General features: G+C 36.0%; 1 protein-coding gene across 5 annotated transcripts in view; it reads left to right on the top strand.

Moving 5' to 3' along the window:
• Positions 1 to 17,736, top strand: part of CFAP54 (cilia and flagella associated protein 54) — a 115,068-nt gene that overhangs the window by 19,888 nt on the left and 77,444 nt on the right. For 3 of the 5 annotated variants that reach the window (XM_040556711.1, XM_040556722.1, XM_040556684.1), the window contains exons 9-20: positions 2,773 to 2,971; positions 3,779 to 3,874; positions 4,766 to 4,878; positions 4,992 to 5,160; positions 5,797 to 5,894; positions 8,686 to 8,820; positions 9,904 to 10,054; positions 11,834 to 11,901; positions 12,724 to 12,852; positions 13,500 to 13,647; positions 14,479 to 14,556; positions 14,640 to 14,761. In XM_040556711.1, the coding sequence (XP_040412645.1) occupies positions 2,773 to 2,971; positions 3,779 to 3,874; positions 4,766 to 4,878; positions 4,992 to 5,160; positions 5,797 to 5,894; positions 8,686 to 8,820; positions 9,904 to 10,054; positions 11,834 to 11,901; positions 12,724 to 12,852; positions 13,500 to 13,647; positions 14,479 to 14,556; positions 14,640 to 14,761 (1,506 nt within the window). The remainder of the gene's footprint in view (positions 1 to 2,772; positions 2,972 to 3,778; positions 3,875 to 4,765; positions 4,879 to 4,991; positions 5,161 to 5,796; positions 5,895 to 8,685; positions 8,821 to 9,903; positions 10,055 to 11,833; positions 11,902 to 12,723; positions 12,853 to 13,499; positions 13,648 to 14,478; positions 14,557 to 14,639; positions 14,762 to 17,736) is intronic. The other 2 variants (XM_040556693.1, XM_040556703.1) reach the window with 2 other exon arrangements.

Raw genomic sequence — 17,736 nt, 5'->3', positions numbered from 1 at the left:
TACTTGAGAATATTTTGTAGATTTATTGTGTCAAGTTAATGTGAAAATATAGGGCATTTATTTTTGCTTAATGTTCTGACTTTAAAAACAATTTTCTTTTTTATTATAGAATATGTATTGGGTCGTATAACAGGTAGAATGGTTACATTTAGAGTTCAGTCCAGCATGTTATAAAACATATTATGCTTGAACTAGCAAATCATTAAAACTCTTCCTCTTCTTCTATTATGCATGTAATTAATTTATTTTTGCTCTTAAACCACCTTGAAAATGGAAACAGAATAATCTAATCTAGTTTGCTAGCTTTCACTTTTGAGGTTCTCCTGCACCAATGCAATGTTTGTTTTCTGAATATGAAAGGACAATGCTTATGAAAAAATACTGCCAGGAGTAAATTACTTCGATTCTGCTCTCTATTTTAAAAAAGGTATTTAAATGAGACCTGCAGTTTGAGATTAGTCTGTCCTGGAATATATGTGAAGTATGTTGTTTTCTGTTCGCATAGATGGGGTTGATAAATTCACAGTGTGGGGGGAAAAATATGTTGAATACAATGACACAGTGTATTAAAATAGCTTTGTATTAGCTTGCCCAGGTGGCTTTTGAAGATCTCCAAGGAAGGAGACTCCACAACCTGTGCCAGTGCTCAGTCACCTGCACAGTAAAGCATTTCCTGATGCTCAGATGAAACCTTCTGTGTTTCAGTTTGTGCCCATGGCCTCTTTTCCTGTCACTGGGCACCACTGAAAAGAGCCTGGTTCTGTTTCCTTTGCACCCTCCCTTCAGATATTTACATTGGTAAGATCCCCTCTGAAGCTGAACAGTCCCAGCTCTCTCAGTCTTTCCTCATACCATAGATACTCCAGTCCTCTAATCTTGGTGGCTGTTTGTTGGGCTCTCCAGTGTGCCAATGTCTCTTGTGTACAGGGTAGCCCAGAACTGGACACAGTACTCCAGGTGTAGCTTCACCAGTGCTGAACGGAGGGAAAGGATCACCTCTGTTGACCTGCTGTCAGTACTTTGCCTAGTACAGCCCAGGATACCATTAGCCTTCTTTGTGTCAAGGGCACATTGCTAACTTACGTTCAACTTGGTGTCTGTCAGGCCACCTAGGTCATTTACTGCCAAGCTGCTTTCCAACTGGGTGGCCTCCAACATATATTTCTGCTTCCGTGTGGGGGTGTTCCTCACGAAGTTCCTGTCAGCCCATTTCTCCAACTTGTCAAGGTCTGCCAGGATGGCAGCACAACCCTGTTACGTATCAGTCACTCCTCTCCGTTTTGTGTCATCAGCAAACTTGCTGAGGGTTGCACTCTGTCCAGTCATCAAGATCATTAATTAAGATGTTAAGCAGGACTGGACCCCTGGAGTACACTGCTAGTTACTGGTCTCCAGCCAGACTTTGTGCCATTGATCAACACCCTCTGGCCTGGCTGTTCAGCCACTTTTCAGTCCACCTCACTGTCTGCTCACCCAGCCCACACATCAACAGTTTGCCAATGAGGATCTTCTGGGGGACAGTGTAAAAGGCTTTATTGAAGTCCAGCTAGACAATATCCACTGCTCTCCCCTTGTCTACCAGGTATCATTTTATCATGGAAGTATCAAGTTGGTCAAGCATGACTTCCCCTTGGTGAATCCATGCTAACTACTACTAATGATTTTCTTGTCCTTAATATGCCTGGAAATGGTTTCCAGGTTTAGCTCCATCAATAGCCAATATTAACTGTCTTTTTGTGTTTGTTTTGCTTTTTTTAAACCATCAGAAATAGTTCCTTTTGTTTGGAAAAGACAGTGATAGTACTGATGAGGCTCACTTGTTTTATAATTTTATTTGGAAACAAAAACAGCCTGCCAGCTTTCATGCTATGAATAGTGTCAGATCTTGAAGAGATTAGTCTTTTTTTCCATCACGTACACATCTGAGCTTGTCTTTAGCTATTAATTTGGAAGCTAAAATAGAAGATATGAATGCAGCAAAGTGAGAAGGAAATTCCCAAAATTTTGTCTTGTTAAATGTACCTAGAAACCATTCTGAAGTGTTTTTATTTGGGAAAGTGCTAAATAAATAGAACCGAAATGTTGATGGAGTAATAAGCAATGCTTGCAAGTGCTGTGTCTCTGATTTACTTTGTGTGGTAGCAGTTTGGTTAGTGAAGTAACAATCAGGTAAACAGGACACAGAAATATAATGCTGAAATATTTTCTTATGTAGATCTCTGATTTCCTAGCTGTCAATAGTGGAAATATATAGACTAACTTTTTTTTTTTTTGGTGTGTGTGTGCATGTGTGTTGTGCATTGCATTTTATGTTATGCTATTTGAAAACGTGCAAGTCAGTAAAGGTAATGACATTTTGCTCTCACTGCAGTGCTGAGCATCCCAATCTTTCTCTGATTTTCTGCTGTGTAGTACTTAGCTCCTAATGATAAAGTTTGTATCGTTATAAGGAAAGATCTGTGTGACTTTAAACTGTGTGGCCTTACTACTCTTTTACTCATAATTTCTACTGTAATATTTCCTAAGTGAAAAGCCATACAGCAGGTGTGTGCTTGCTAAGAAATTACAAAACTTCTTAAGTACCGTACCCACTTAGCATGAGGCTTTGCTTGCCTTTGAAGCATGAAATTCATAACAATTTATGTTACGGTATATTATTTTCTGTTTTAAACATGTACTTTCTTTGTGAAGGAGAACTGTTTTGAAAGAAATCTTGCTTTGTTGTAACTGGGTTTAGATATTACAAGGCTTACATTACTTTTTCCTACTCAGCTGTCATGGCCTCGCACTACTACTGAACGTCTGCTGACAGAAATGTTTGACTGTACTGCAGCTCAGTTCCTTGCCATCCTGGAAGCTCTGTCTGATAGCAGTAGGCATGTGCTGCGCCCAGCTCCTCCTGTTCCTGATGAAATTGAAATTCGTGATGTCATTTCAGAGCTTTTTTTTGCAGGCCTGGAAATCCTCTCAGGTAACAGCATAAAGAATCAAAAAGAATGTTGGAGAGGAGCCCAGACCTCCGTTTTTGGTATTTTTTTCTTTGCTATAAGAGAAAGAACTTGCCTGAAGGCATATATTTCATTTATAACAATAGCACCTGTCAAGGCAGACATTCTTTTTTTACCTTTATAAACTTTAAGATAAAGGGCCAAATTCTGTTGTCTGTTATATCAGCAATAATCTACAGTATTTCATACCATAAAACCAGCAATAAGAAGTCAAGGGAAAGGAAGTGGATAGGGAGACATTAGTGCTTACAGTGTTTGCTTTCCCAAGGAACTGCTACGTATACTGAAGCCCCTTTCCAAGAAGTAGCTGGACATCTGCCTACCAATGGGAAGTAGTGAAAAAAATTCCCTTTTTCACATTGCTTGCACACGCAGATTGTGCTTTTTGTATTAAACTGTCTTGATCTCAGTCCACAAGCTTTTCCATCTTACTTTCTCCTGTCTTGTTAAAGAGAGGAAGTGAGAGAGTGGCTGGGTGGCCATCTGGCAGGCAGCCAAGGTCAATCCACTACAATGTTTTTTTTTTTTTTTTTCAATTCACTAAAAGATAGATTTAAAACTCGAGAAAAACACTGGACTTGAGGTTTCCTTCCAAAACATTTTTGCTAGACTATGGGCTAAATATAGCTATAGGTAGAAAGATATTCTGTTAGTAAAAGAATCTATAGAGACTAAATACACTTCAGAATCCTATTTGCATGATATGATTACTGGCTAATTGTACTATAACAGGTCAAATAGACTGATGTAATGAATTGTCTGTTTTAAAGGTGGAATGAGCACTACTGGTATTCAAGGAAGCCATTGCACTGATAATTTTGGTACAATTAATGCATCATCAACCCTTCTGCAGTTGATACTAACAGGTAAACTAGCTCTCAGTTTTCAAAGGACCCAGCAGTGCAAATGCTTGGTGAGCAGAATTCATTTACATGTTAGTAGCAGTTGTATTCATAAAGAGATTGCAAAATGCTGTTCTCTTCAAGTGAGATATACGTTCAAAAATAAAAATAAATAAAAATAAAAATAAATAAAAATAAAATGATTGCCATAAGCTTCTTGGAGATCCTTGGACCAATCATTGTGCTGCTTCAGAAAATAAGTTATTACTAAGTCAATATATCTTTTAGCTGAGTGACCATGTGCCCAGCTGATACGACAACTGTGGAACATTCTTAGGACTGTAGAACACTGCTGAATATATTAGCTAAGCCACTTTCTTAGAGATCCAAGGATCAAGAAATCCCTTTTCTTCCTTACTGTGGTTTGAATAAACTTGAAGCGTGAGAAAATAGACTCCCTAGGTGTACATTACATGTTTTCTAATACAGTAATGAGAAATGCTCAGCCATCTTGCAAGAAGATGTTTATGTTTCTATTAATTATTTTTTAGGAAATTGCTGGGAAGAAGTATTGCTGTGGGAGGATACCCAGATTTAAGCTCTTTCTGCAGCAGGGAGGACTATGTCCTTGATATCCTCTACACAGGAACATTACCAAGTAGTACAGCCTCTTTAGAATGTAACAGGACACTGCAGATACATCATTACAGCAGTGCATAAGTGTAGGCATTACAACAAAATAATGAAGCTATTGTATTGTAGAGTTGTTAAGAAATCCTTCAAGATTATACTGACTACAAAACCATGGAGTTTTATTTTTGCATGTATAATACCCAAATTATCGCTTAAATTAAACTTCTGAATACACATATATGTAAAATATTAAAGACTAAATATTTTTTGTCATCATTGCAGGAGAAAACGGGGTGCCTGGAGATGCTGCTGTGAAATTTATAAAATTAGCTTTCAGCTATGAGGAGTGGGATGTGTTTGATTCTGCTGTTGAATTTGTTACTAATTTTCTTCAGGTAATCCTGATGCTATTTAGACATTCTTTATGTAGCCTTTTCCTATGTGGGTAAGGAGTACTCAATTTATAGATTTTTGAGACAGATTTCCATTGGTTGTTTCTATCAATTAGGCTCAAGATGACCCAAGATGGAAGAAGGCAGAAATAGAACTCAAACTTCTGACACTGATGCAACCTTTACTATTTCCAAGAAAATTTAGATGTGGCTTTTCTGTTAGTGAAGCTAATACCAGAGAAGCTAGGATGCCTCGTGGTTCTGATAAGAAGCAAACATTAAGAAGTGAGTGTTGTTCAGTTATAGCTGTTTGCATTTCAAATATTTTTGCAGCAATAAAATTTTTGCAGTTTATTGTTTGAAAACTATATTATATGGTGCATACAGTATTCTGTGAAAAAAAGAACAGCAATTGACAAATTGCAACCTACTGATTTTTGTCCAATTTTCATTTCCCAAATCTGACTTCATACTGTTTTTCTCAAATGTGAAATAGCCTGATTAGACATGTATCTTGACACATACAAAGATGTAAAATGAATGAATGTATTCAAACAGGTTTTCAGGAGAAAAAAGTGAAACAGGTATGTTTGACTTTCTTTTGTCCATTCTTATACTTCATTTATTTAAATTTTCTTGCCATCAAAGCAAGAAAGACCTGTTGAAGTAACTGATTTAATTCTATGACATTCCAAACAACATTCAAATATCTGGAAAAATTTCTATTTAAAAAAATAGCAATGTTCACTTTTCACAAAAAGTGAGAAAACATGGGAATATCTGTCCCCTTTGTATTTACTATTTCTTAGACCATATTATCTGCTGGCATAAATTTGTAAGTGAATTCACTGAAATGTGTTCAAACTTAGGTTTGTAACTAGAAATAATGCCTTGCTATTTCTTTTTTCCCTTTTTGATAAGCATTGAATGTAGAGGGTTCCTTAAAGTATGGAGAGCCTTCTCATGAACTGACCATTTTGGCAACAACAGTATTTTCCTGTATCTCCACATCTAAACAGGTATAACAAAAGTAGAGACATTTCTGAATTAATTACTTAATCTGTAATGAATGTGCATAATTTAAGACCAAAGGAATCAGTTGCATTAACAAACTACAACAACTAAAAAATAAAATAGCAAAAAAGAAAAAAATATACCTCTAATATGTGATCAATTTTTGATTATATTTTTTATTTATCTTTATAATTTATATTATTTCATTTATAATTTTATTGGAGATTTTATAATTTTATTGGAGATATGTAATCAGGCTACAAGCATTTAACAGATATTAAATCAATTTGGAAAACCATAGACTTAATTGCATGTTTCTACCAATCAGAGATTGTACTTCTTTCAGTATATTTGATTTAGGTGGGCAAAAATGCTCAGCTATATAAAACATTTCTGCAATATTTATACAAATGAGAGCCTAAGGAATGAAAATGCCTTTATAGCAGCTGTATGCCTGCAGTTAACGGTAAATTCTCACAGAAAGCAAACAAAGAAGCAGCATCAACAACAAAACCAAGAAGAGTGGGACTTTCCTGTACTGAAGTCTCTACTACAAAATAATGCTTTTCTATATCTAATGGTTTATTCCCAGAATAACCACCTGTAGTTTACTTGCTCAGTCAGATTTTCCTTAATTTGCTACCATGAGAAAAAAAAAATAGTTAGTTATAATTTGTTTTTCAAAAGACTAAAGAAAAAACATCCTTAGAAAAAAAAAAAAAAACAGAAACAAAAACAAAACTGTTCTGCTAACATGTTGCTGGTCTTCACTGCAAAATTAATTCTAGATATGGTTTGAAAATTGCCTCGGTTTGAGTATAATTAGGGCATACACGTTTTTTATTTTTAGTGTCATATTTTCAGTCAAAATATCCTGCCTGTGAGGTGGTTATACCTTCAGATAGTGTAATTTGTCAGCATTTTTTACATGACCACTGTATTATGGAGTCAGGTTTCCTGTATTTCAAGGAATCATAGAATGGCTGGGGTTGGAAGGAACCTCAAAGACCATCTAGTTCCAATCCCCCTGCCATAGGCAGGGATGCCACCCACTAGATAGGTTGCTCAGGGCCTCATCTAAGCTGGCCTTGAACACCTCCAGAGATGGGGCATCCACAGCTTCTCTGGGCAACCTGTGCCAGTGCCTCACCACCCTCTGAAGAATTTCCTCCTAACCTCTAATCTAAATTTCCCCTCTTTTAGTTTAAAACCATTCCCTTTCATCCTATCATTATCTGATTGAGCAAAAAGTTGCTCCCCATCCTTTTTATAAGTCCCCTTTAAGTACTGAAATGTTGCAATGAGATCTCCTTGGAGACTTCTCTTCTGTAGGCTGAACAGCCCCAGCTCTCTCAGCCTTTCTTTGTAGGAGAGGTGCTCCAGCCCTTTGATCATCTTTGTGGCCCTCCTCTGGACCCGCTCTAACAGCCCCACATCCTTCTTGTGCTGGGGGCCCCAGACCTGGACGCAGCACTCCAAGTGGGGCCTCACAAGGGCAGAGCAGAGGGGGATAATCACCTCCCTCCACCTGCTGGCCACCCCTCTGTTGATGCAGCCCAGGCTGCAGTTGGCCTTCTGGGCTGCAAGCACACACTGCTGGTTCATCCACCAGAACCCCCAAGTCCTTCTCTGCAGGGCTGCTCTCAATGAGTTCTTCTTCCAGTCTGTACTCATGTCCGGGATTGCCCCGACCCAGGTGTAGCATCTTTAATCTCTTAGCAGATTTAATGTCTTCTGGTTCATCTACACTTTTCCGCAAATCTCCTCTGTACCTCATCTGCCCACAGAAAGAAGGCAAATTATCCACTTAGTAATGGAGAATTCACTGGTGGCGAAGTTATGTGATGTAGCTGAGTCAATCTAAGAGCTTGCTGCCACCAAGCAAGTGCCAAAAGTGTCTTGATTTACTTCTTTTACAGTCTTTTTCTTCAGCACTTCCCAATATATATGAAATCTTATACTCATGTACATACAGATGCACGATAGTACAGATATAGTGGTCTTGAGTTTCATTGTACTTGGGATACTAGTCCAACTCTGGTATAAATGACAGCGAACATGCGTACTGATCCTTAATCACTGCTTAGAAGGTGTCAACACAGTGTAGACAGGCTCTCTTGCCTTTTAAGGTGTGTTAATTAGGAGGTTAACTGAATGGAGTTTTCAATTTGTTAATTATTCTTGTCATAAGGTGTAGATATGTTTTAAAACTTCTTTCAGTTGTTAGATATTCCACTGCAACCCCTTTTTTTTTTTTAGTTAAGTTGTTCTTCACTGCTCCCTCATCTGAGATGCACCAACAACCTGTGGAAGTCCTCGATGTCAATGCAAAATAAAGCCTTCTATTTTAGATCTACTGCAAATATTTAAATACTCAAATAAAACAATTCCCAAGGTTAATATACCTGTTAAAATACATTCTAGTTTTCCCAGAATGTGTTGACTATTATAGCATTTCACAGATAGTTAATTTCCTCGTCTCTCCCACATAATTTTCATTTCACTGCTTTCTTTGTCTGTATGACTTTTAAAAGCTTGACAATAAAAAAGGAAACATTAATAATAATAAAAAGCTTCTAAATGCATATTGTCAGGAAAAGAAAAGCTTGGGTGGTCTACCAGAAACTACTATAAAAAAACATGTATTTTGTAAGCTTTCAAAATGTTGTCACCCTTATAATGAAGATAAATATGATACTGATTTATTTACTTACTTTGAAAACTTTTCAGTGTTTATGTACTGTATATACTTACCTGTTTCTACAATTATTTTTTTTATTTTTTTATTTTTTTCAGAATATGCAACCTGACAAAGAAATACTTTTTGATGTAATAATGTTTTTGTGGCAGAAATGTAAAACGGGACTTCAGCAAATCCAAACAAGTGGAAGTGGATACTTTAAATATATCCACAAATACAAAGCTTGCAAAGTACTCCTTTATTATAATGTGTTTCTCTTAATATGAGTTTTGTCTGTTGTAGTAAAGCCAAGATAAAATACTGGTGGTCTCCAGTCTAAGTACATTTTCATATGGTAAAATGCAGATAAATTGAATTCACTGAAAATGTGGATTGTACATGCACTCTGAACAGAATGTGCTCCCATATGCCATATCAGAGTATCTCTTACCTTTTTCCAGTAAAATAACCCACTGTCTGGCAGTGGGGCATCATAGAAAGAAGCTAAAATAGTGAAAACATTTGGGCACACTGTGAGAAGCAGCGTTTTGTGTGTTGTGGTGGAAAGCATGCATATAGTTCAAGAAAATTCCCTAGATCAATTGAAAACAGTAGCAGAAATCTTACAGCTTAACAGAAGGGAGGTGGATGTCAGCAGGCTTTGGCCCACTCGATAGAGCCACAGCCTTATCTTGAACTTTTCCTGAGACTGCAAAGCTATTGGCGAAATGCTGTCATGTGAAGGATAAGTTAGTAGTTTCACAGGGCTACCTGTGAAATAGTTGATGTAGACCAAACAGTTTCTGGAGGAGTGCATTTTGTGACCCTGATCCCTATAAAAAAAATGAGATTCACCAGAGTATAGCTTACAGTTAATTTCCTCTGTGTGAACAATAGGAGCATTCAGGTCTCTCTTACACTGTTTAAGTGGGAGGAGATGGGCAAAGGAGAGAGGCACATGATCATATCTACTGTAACGCTTACCACACTATGACAAGATATAAAGGTTGTGCCAGTAGGATGTTCTTAAACCTTTCTAGAATAATAAAAAAATAATTGATTTCTGAAAGTAAAGAAACAAAACAAAACAAAAATTGTGTTCTGTCTAAAGAAATAGAGTATCTTGTCCTGGTGGCATTCAAAAAAAAAAAAAAAAAAAGCAAAAGCAAAAAAAAAAAGCCAAGTACAAGAAAGGAGTTGTGGTAAGGTTTATAAATGTTTTTTAACAATTTTGAGTGCAAAACCATTTCTGCCTCTGTAATATACAAATATCTTCAAAAAATGTTTTAACTCTGTTTTGTTTCTTTTCATTTCTTCCCCTCCTTTTTTTTTAGTGGGTTTATGTACTCTGGATAATAAATGAAGTAATTCAGAAGAGTAACATAGCAGACATGGATGTTGTAATGGTAATAGAGGTAACCTTAAATCTAACTGCAATATTGGAAAATATAGCTGATTCTACAAGTGAATCTAAGAAAAAAACAGGTAAAGCTTTCAACAAAAAAGTAGCATTCTTTCAAGAATAGCTTAACTTTTAAAGATTGGAATTTTTCAGAATTAAAAGCTTTGATAAATATACATATTCAAAAATGATTGTAAAGAGATTGTGTAAAGTAGTATGATAAATTTTTGTCAACACAATTTCATTCATAATCAGATGTAGCGAAACCTGATTTTCAAAGGATTTATGCCTTATTTCCTTCCATTTCCAGTTCTACTGAACTAGTCCAATTTTGAATCACATCTTTTATGACTCATCTTCCGCATAGTTTTTTTTTATATGTCTCTTAGCCCCTTCTTAGTAGCCTCAGATCATCCATAAGTTCTCTGAATATTGGCTAGGCAGAAGGCAGTATGTGCTGTGGCTCATTTGGAGTGCTCAGATGCTGGTTGACTAGGGACAGTGCAAGCAAAAGAGGCAAATACTGAGTGCATACTGAAGCTTTTGCTTTTATTAGGTCATTGATTTGCATCTCTTGTCTACACAAGTATTGATTTTTGTATAGGGATTTAATGGTCTTTGAAAATGAACTTGGCTGATGTCATTGGGATATAAAGCAGTAACATAAACATTTCCTTAAAAAACCTCACTAACGCTGTAAAATATGAATATTTAGACATAATTTTGAAAATTCTCTTTTGCAGATGTAGGATCTTGTAATATTAATGTTATTTTTCATAATTAGTTTACAATAGCTAGAGAGTAGATGTTAAAGACCCTTTTAAAGCATATCTAGGAACAGAAGAGAATGACAATATGTTTTGCTTTTTTGAAAGTAAGAAAATCTTGGTACACTACTATTCCATTATAAGGTAGGGTAGGAGTTGTTTTCTGATAGTTATGAAAATCATACCATTTTGATGGAGATTGGGTGAATCCTCATTGCAGCATAACAATTATTCTTTTTCACTAAGTGTAAATGCTTTTTTTTGGAGGTAAAAAGCTGAACAGTTAGGAGCCATTGCTCAAAACAGGCCGTTGAAAAGCCAGTCAAACACATGCTTAGTGTGAGTTTTTTAACTGAATTAATGCTGAGTGAATACAGATTTTCTTATATATGAGAAAAATCTAGTGAACAAGCAGAAATAAATAGGCAGACAAGGTGCAGAGCTCAGGAGTGACTAAAATGTTGTCCCTCTGAAAGGGCAAACATTTATTTTGGCAAAAAGTTGAGAGCTGTAATTGAGAGCAAAGAAGGTGCTTCCTCTTGTTTTGGAAAGAAAGACATAAGTCTGGGTAAATTCTTTATAAAAGAAAATAATTTAAACAATCGAAATGAATGTTAAAAGGGTGATAATACCCCTTCAAGGAATATTAAACTGAAATGTTATGAAACAAAAAATGTGACCTTACATATTTACAAACCACCCTATAGGTTAAATTAACATTAAAACACTAGTGAATTACAGAAAAATTGATTTTTCATTTTTAAATCAATCAAAATATATGTGAATGCTATAACAGTGTAAGGAACTATGAAATGAGTCCAATTTTTATTGGCTTCAATCTAATGTTACTATGAAATATAGGGTACATTTAAAAATACAACTTCATTGGATAATCTTATACTAAATTATTAAAATTGTACATGGGTAACTATAGTGTTTAAACCCTGAAAATCTTTTCAAGAAACAATATAATTACCTCCTGTAGTCTAGTACCAAAGAAATAAATTATTGCCAGACTCTAAAGTTAGTGGTAGCTCTAATCAAACAGTAATAAAATTGAACACATTTCATTCTCATTTTCTGATTTTTTTTCAGATAAAAAAGGAAAAAGAAGTGTACCTCTCTCAGAAGATGAAACCTGTGATACTCCTGAAATATTGATGGTAATGTCTAATTTATTTTCATTAATACGGCTTTTTTGGATAGCGTAAGAACACTTATTCCTGCTTGAAGCATTTTCATACTATCTTGTATTTAGTTTTATAAAGTTGAAATGATTAATGTAGTCATTCTAGTGCAGAGGAAAAAAAAGATATTTTTTCAAATTAAATAAAATCTGAAAATCTTTGTGTAGTCTTTTATAGTCATCTGTGATATGGAAGAAATTTTATTTGAAATTGTTTTTACAGCATGATCATACTGATTTCTAGTCTTTCATGCCAATGCATAGTACAAGCTTTAAAAGGTTTAATAACACATCTTTTTAAGATAACACAAACTTTATCTTTGCTTTATTTAGGGAGATATTTTGGATTGTGCTTTTGATTGTTTGTTTTTGTAAGGGTGATGTGGAATCGATGGAACATCCTGGGAGTCCTTGCTTTGTTTGATGTGTTCATTACTCAGCACTGTGCAGTAATGTCAAATCAAATAGTTCAAAATTACTTAATAAAACACAAGAAGAAAAGACATGCATCTGTTTGAGGATTCAGGAATTTTGTCAGTAATGTCTTAATGCCTTAACACATGGAGAAGCTTCAATTCAGTGACAGTCTACTTTCAGGTGTTGGTTTCTGAGATGCCAGTGTTTTTGTAACACCTAATGGAACGTTATAAAATTACTTGTGAATAATACTGTTTGTAAACTTAATTCTCCAAGTTCATTTTAATTCTGCTATGAACTAGACTCTTTGACTTAGTAAATTGTTTTTTAAGAACTTAGGGAAAATTCATCCTAAATTATTAAAATTTCATTTTCATCTTAGAAAAGTCCTACGGAACAATTACAATTTGCTTATGAAAGTCTTGAAAAAGCAATTAATGAAATCAACAAATTTCGCTTAATGACCCTTCTACCAGATGGAACGTCGATATTTGACAACTGCTGTACAAAGGTAAATTCTACAAAAAGCTACATGGCAACAAAGTCTATAAGTAATATATTGGATTTTGACAACGTGAAACTCATATTTTCTTCTTTCTTATAAATCTTTGGATTATCAAATGAACTTCATTTTTTGGTCACATGTAAGAAGAGAATAGAAAAAATAAATCTGTGTAGCAGACAACATTTTCTCATTCAGTAAGAAACTATAAACTCTTTTAGGTTTTCTTTTTGTTTAGAAGTAAATATAATTTGTAGTTTTCTTCTGTATTGCAGAAACAGAAATCCTGTTCATTTGTTTGCAACTATTCATTATTATAAGTAATTTTGGCAGTTGGATGGAACCCAGTTTTTCTAATGTTACCATTCTACACCAACATGGTCTTTGTTTTGTGGACTGATAACAAATAAACCAAAATTTTCTACGGTTTCATATTTATTATTAATCCTGTTTCCTATTGATTGCCAGTTTTTGTCTATTCTTTGTTCATTTTCCATGCTTCTCTGTGTCTAGATGTTGTTCTTCTGTGCTTTCTTTAATGACTGCATACCGCAGCCATTAAGTTTAAATACCGCAGTTATGATAAAATTTCAGAGTGTTTATCAATTTACTGAAATAAGTTTGTGCTTGCTTAACTACTACTTTCTATTTATTAGGTGGACTCAAATGGCCAGAATTTGAATTCTGTTTTGGGTTTGGGTAACGATAAGACAGGAACAGGTAATAATTTTTTAATGGATTTACATCTGGAGCTCATTCAGGCCCAACATCGAATAGCTGTGAAACTTCTTAAACTGACACAAGGTAAGTTGCAGTAATGCTAAATGATCTTCATAGGTTGCTTACAGTCCTCTGTTAATGTATTTTGTGATACTAAGAAATAAAGGAGCATTTATTTTCTGATGAGGAGCAATTGTAGGGCACTTGGTGCTTGGTGCATACAGACAGAAATAATAACTGAATTTGTAGAATTTTGATTTACCACATGATACTTATCTCTAATCTATGCTAGATCTATAGGAGTTAAACTTTGCTAACAGCCACTGGTTTTGATTCCTAGACAATTTTTTTATGATGTTTCATTTATAATATATTTTCAGTTAAGAAGTTTCAGTCAATAAGAGAGAATTAGGGAATGCGCTGTAGATTTTTTTTTTTTGTCTGTAATGCAGGAAATTTTCTGTGAAGAACGAGGCTTGAATATTATAATCAGTGTTTTTTGTAATCTCAGTTTCTACTCCTATAAAGTTGTTCTAACCTCTTCCAAGTCAGCAGAATTCCCACTCTTGCCAAATATATCCTGAAAAAGTGCTACTGTTCTTCCATTCCTTTTTTTTTTTTTTTTTAATTAAAAGCTAGTGTTAGCTTGACATTATAGGGTTCCCATGTGAACTGCTCCCTGTGATTAAACATGTTCCTTCTTTTCCTGTGATGTTAGTGTAGCTACTAGAGATGCTAGAGCATGAGGGTGGAACATTTTTACTGGCTTTATCTGTCCAAGAAATTTTCCTTTAACTAAGGAAAAGAGCGCAAGGTGGAGCAGAGCTTTACTACAGAACTCTGTATCTGCCTCTCACTGAAATCTTTCCAACGACACTATCAGAATGAATGACTCAGGATTTCCTTCCCATATAGGTGTTCAAAAGGATGGCAGAAGTCTTAATTCTAGCAATTACCATGTGAAGATTATTGAAGATTCCCATTATTTAACAGGTAAGGCTTATTAATTAAGATTTTAGAAGTATAATAAGTGATTCTTGCTGTTTTATAAATGTCTTGAAATATCTATTTTACAGAGGCAGATATAATAGGAAAAATAAAAAAGAATAAGCTATCCAGAGCAATCTTTTTGATGCAAAAGGCTGCACAGATATTCCCTGAAGAGTTAACTACTTCTTCCCAAAAGCAGCTACTGGAGGTAATAATAAAATCATATGATAGGAAAAATTTAACGTTATCATAGTTTTTCATGTTCTGTAAAATTAATACTTGGATTACTCCTTCTTACAAATAGAATTAAAATGGAAGGAGCTTAAAGGACAATGAGTGTTTTTAACTTCTGTTGCCAGTTTTTCCTTGAGAAGTTCCTTTATGGTGGAAAAAAATAAAGGGACTTAAAACTAGGAAAGAGGATATCCCCTAATTTTGTGTACATGTGCATATTACAGGAAACCTGAAAGGAATTAACTTTGTTTCTACACTTAATCACCTAGACTTTGCCGTTTTCTAACACATAATCACCTGTACCTTGCCAAAGTATCTTGCAGGTTTTCTTTTTTCCTATTGCAACCGTCATCATCCTACTTTTCCCCAAATCTCTAAGTTGTCTTAGATTACTTTGACTGGTGATGATGACAGAGGCTTTATTTGGTTCTTATTAAATAAACATTTCAGAAGTTGGAGGTTTTGGAATTTATTCAGGTTAAAAATATATTCTTCGTGGGCTCATTTCAAAGTCATAGGAAATCACTGGGAGGCTTTCCATTAAGTGAGATTAGAAACTTTTGTAACCAACATCTGTCCATTCAAATTGACTTATCATCAGTGGAGCACAAAATTTCTTTATAGTCTATACAAGAGATATCTGAAATTCACACTATATAATATATGAAATACATATTTTAAACAAGAAATTACTAGCAAGTGTTCTTCTCTGAAGTGCTCCAAGTTTGGAAGCATGATAAGCATGACTTTTATTATTATTATTATTATTTCAGAAGAATGCAAAAACTGAACCAGAAAGGACATGCTAAAAAATCTACTATATTTGTAAAATATACAGCACATATGAATATGAGATATAATGATATCATATGAAAGTTGTAACTGTAGTCACCAATGAAGACTTACAAGCAATTCCCAAGAAATGTGTGGCTATCCCAAACAAGTGTTTGTGAAGGCCTTATGTTGACCTTCATTATATTTTCATTCTGTGCACTTTTCACAGGGAAAGAAGTAGGTAAAAGAATATATTTGCAGCCAGTTGGCAGAAGATGTCAGAATTAACTTTGCTTGGACAAACTTAGCATGGCGATTTTATATATTTGTACTATGATAAAATGTTTAATTATATGCTCAATTAATTTTCCTCCTTGAGGTGGACAGTATTCACTTCATGAACAGAAAATTCATATTTTTATTTTCATTCTTCTGTGTAGGGGATTTTGCCTTTTTTATCATAAAACATCCAAGAGCTCTAGATAGAGTTCATAGAATCATAGAATCATAAAATATTTTGGGTTGAAAGGGACCTTAAAGATCCTCTAATTGCAACCCCCCTGCCATGGGCAGGGACACCTCCCACCAGACCAGGTTGTTTAAAGCCCCATCCAGCCTGGCCTTGAGCACTTCCAGGGATGGGGCATTCACAGCTTCTTTGGGCAGCCTGTGCCAGGGCCTCACCACCCTCTGAGGGAAGAATTTCTTCCTGATATCTAATTTAAATCTACCTTCTCTTAGATGAAAACCATTACTCCTTGTCCTATCACTACGCTCCCTGACAAAGAATCCCTCTCCTGCTTTCTTTTAGGCCCCCTTTAGGTATTGGAAGGCTGCTATAAGGTCTCCCTGGAGCCTTTTCTTATCTACACTGAACACCCCCAGCTCTCTCAGCCTGTCTTCATAGCAGAGGTGCTCCAGCCCCTTGATCATCCTTGTGGCCCTCCTCTGGACTTGTTCTAACAGCTCCATGTCCTTCTTGTGCTGGGAGCCCCAGAGCTGAATGCAGCTCTCCAGGCAGGTTCTCACAGGAGCAGAGTAGAGGGGGACAATCACTTCCCACAGCTTGCAGGTCATGCTTCTTTTGTTGCAGCCCAGGATACGGTTGGCTTTCTGGGCTGCAAGCGTACATTGCCGGCTCGTGTTGAGCTTCTCATCAAGCTAGCTCCCCAAGTCCTTCTCCTCAGAGCTGCTCTCAGTCCATTCTCCACTCAGCCTATATTTGTGCTTGGGATTCCCCCTGCCCAGACACAGGACCTTGCACTTGGCCTTGTTGAACCTCATGATGTTTTCACAGGCCCACCTCTCAAGCCTGTCCAGGTCCCTCTGTCTCTCTGGATGGTTTCTGTTCCCTCCAGAGTGTCGACTGCACCACACAGCTTGGTGTCATTGGCAAATTTGCTGAGGGTGCACTTGATCCCACTGTCCGACTTGCTGACAAAGTTGTTAAGCAGTCCTGGTCCCAGTACTGACCCCTGAGGAACACCACTCGTTACTGATCTCTACTTGGACATTGAGCCATTGACCACAACTCTGAGTGTGACCATCCAGCCAATTCCTTACCCATCAAGTGGTCCATCCTTTAAAGCCATGTGTCTCCATTAGAGACAAGGATATCATGGGGAACAGTATCAAATGCTTTGCACAAGTCCAGGTAGAAGACGCCAGTTGCTCTTCCCTTGTCCATCAGTGCTGTATCCCCATCACAGAAGGCCACCAGATTTGTCAGGCGTGATCTGGTCTTAGTGAATCCATGTTGGCTGCCACCAATCACCTCCTTATTTTCCATGAGCTTTAGCATAGTTTCCAGGAGGATCTGCTCCACGATCTTGCTGGGCACAGAGGTAAAACTGACTGTCCTATACTTCCTGTACTTCCCCAGGTCTTCATTTTTTTCCCCTTTTAAGGGGAATCTATTGATTTTTTTCAACTCTACTCAGCACAATATAGTATAAAACTGTTCTTATTACAATGCAAAATAGGAAAGTACTCTTTTTGTAGTTTTTATTTTTTTGGGTAAACATGCAAATAACTTTTCTCATGTAGTAAACCACTGAACAGGTACAGAAGCTTCTGAGTCATATATTTATAGTCATGCTGCACATTACACTGCTTAACTATTTAAGCTATTATGTACCCTTCATTTTGTTTAATTTCTCTGTTATTTCATTCTTC

The sequence above is a fragment of the Cygnus olor genome, chromosome 1 (genome assembly GCF_009769625.2).
Source record: "Cygnus olor isolate bCygOlo1 chromosome 1, bCygOlo1.pri.v2, whole genome shotgun sequence".
NCBI lineage: Eukaryota > Metazoa > Chordata > Aves > Anseriformes > Anatidae > Cygnus > Cygnus olor.
This window is presented reverse-complemented; position numbering and strand designations above follow the sequence as displayed.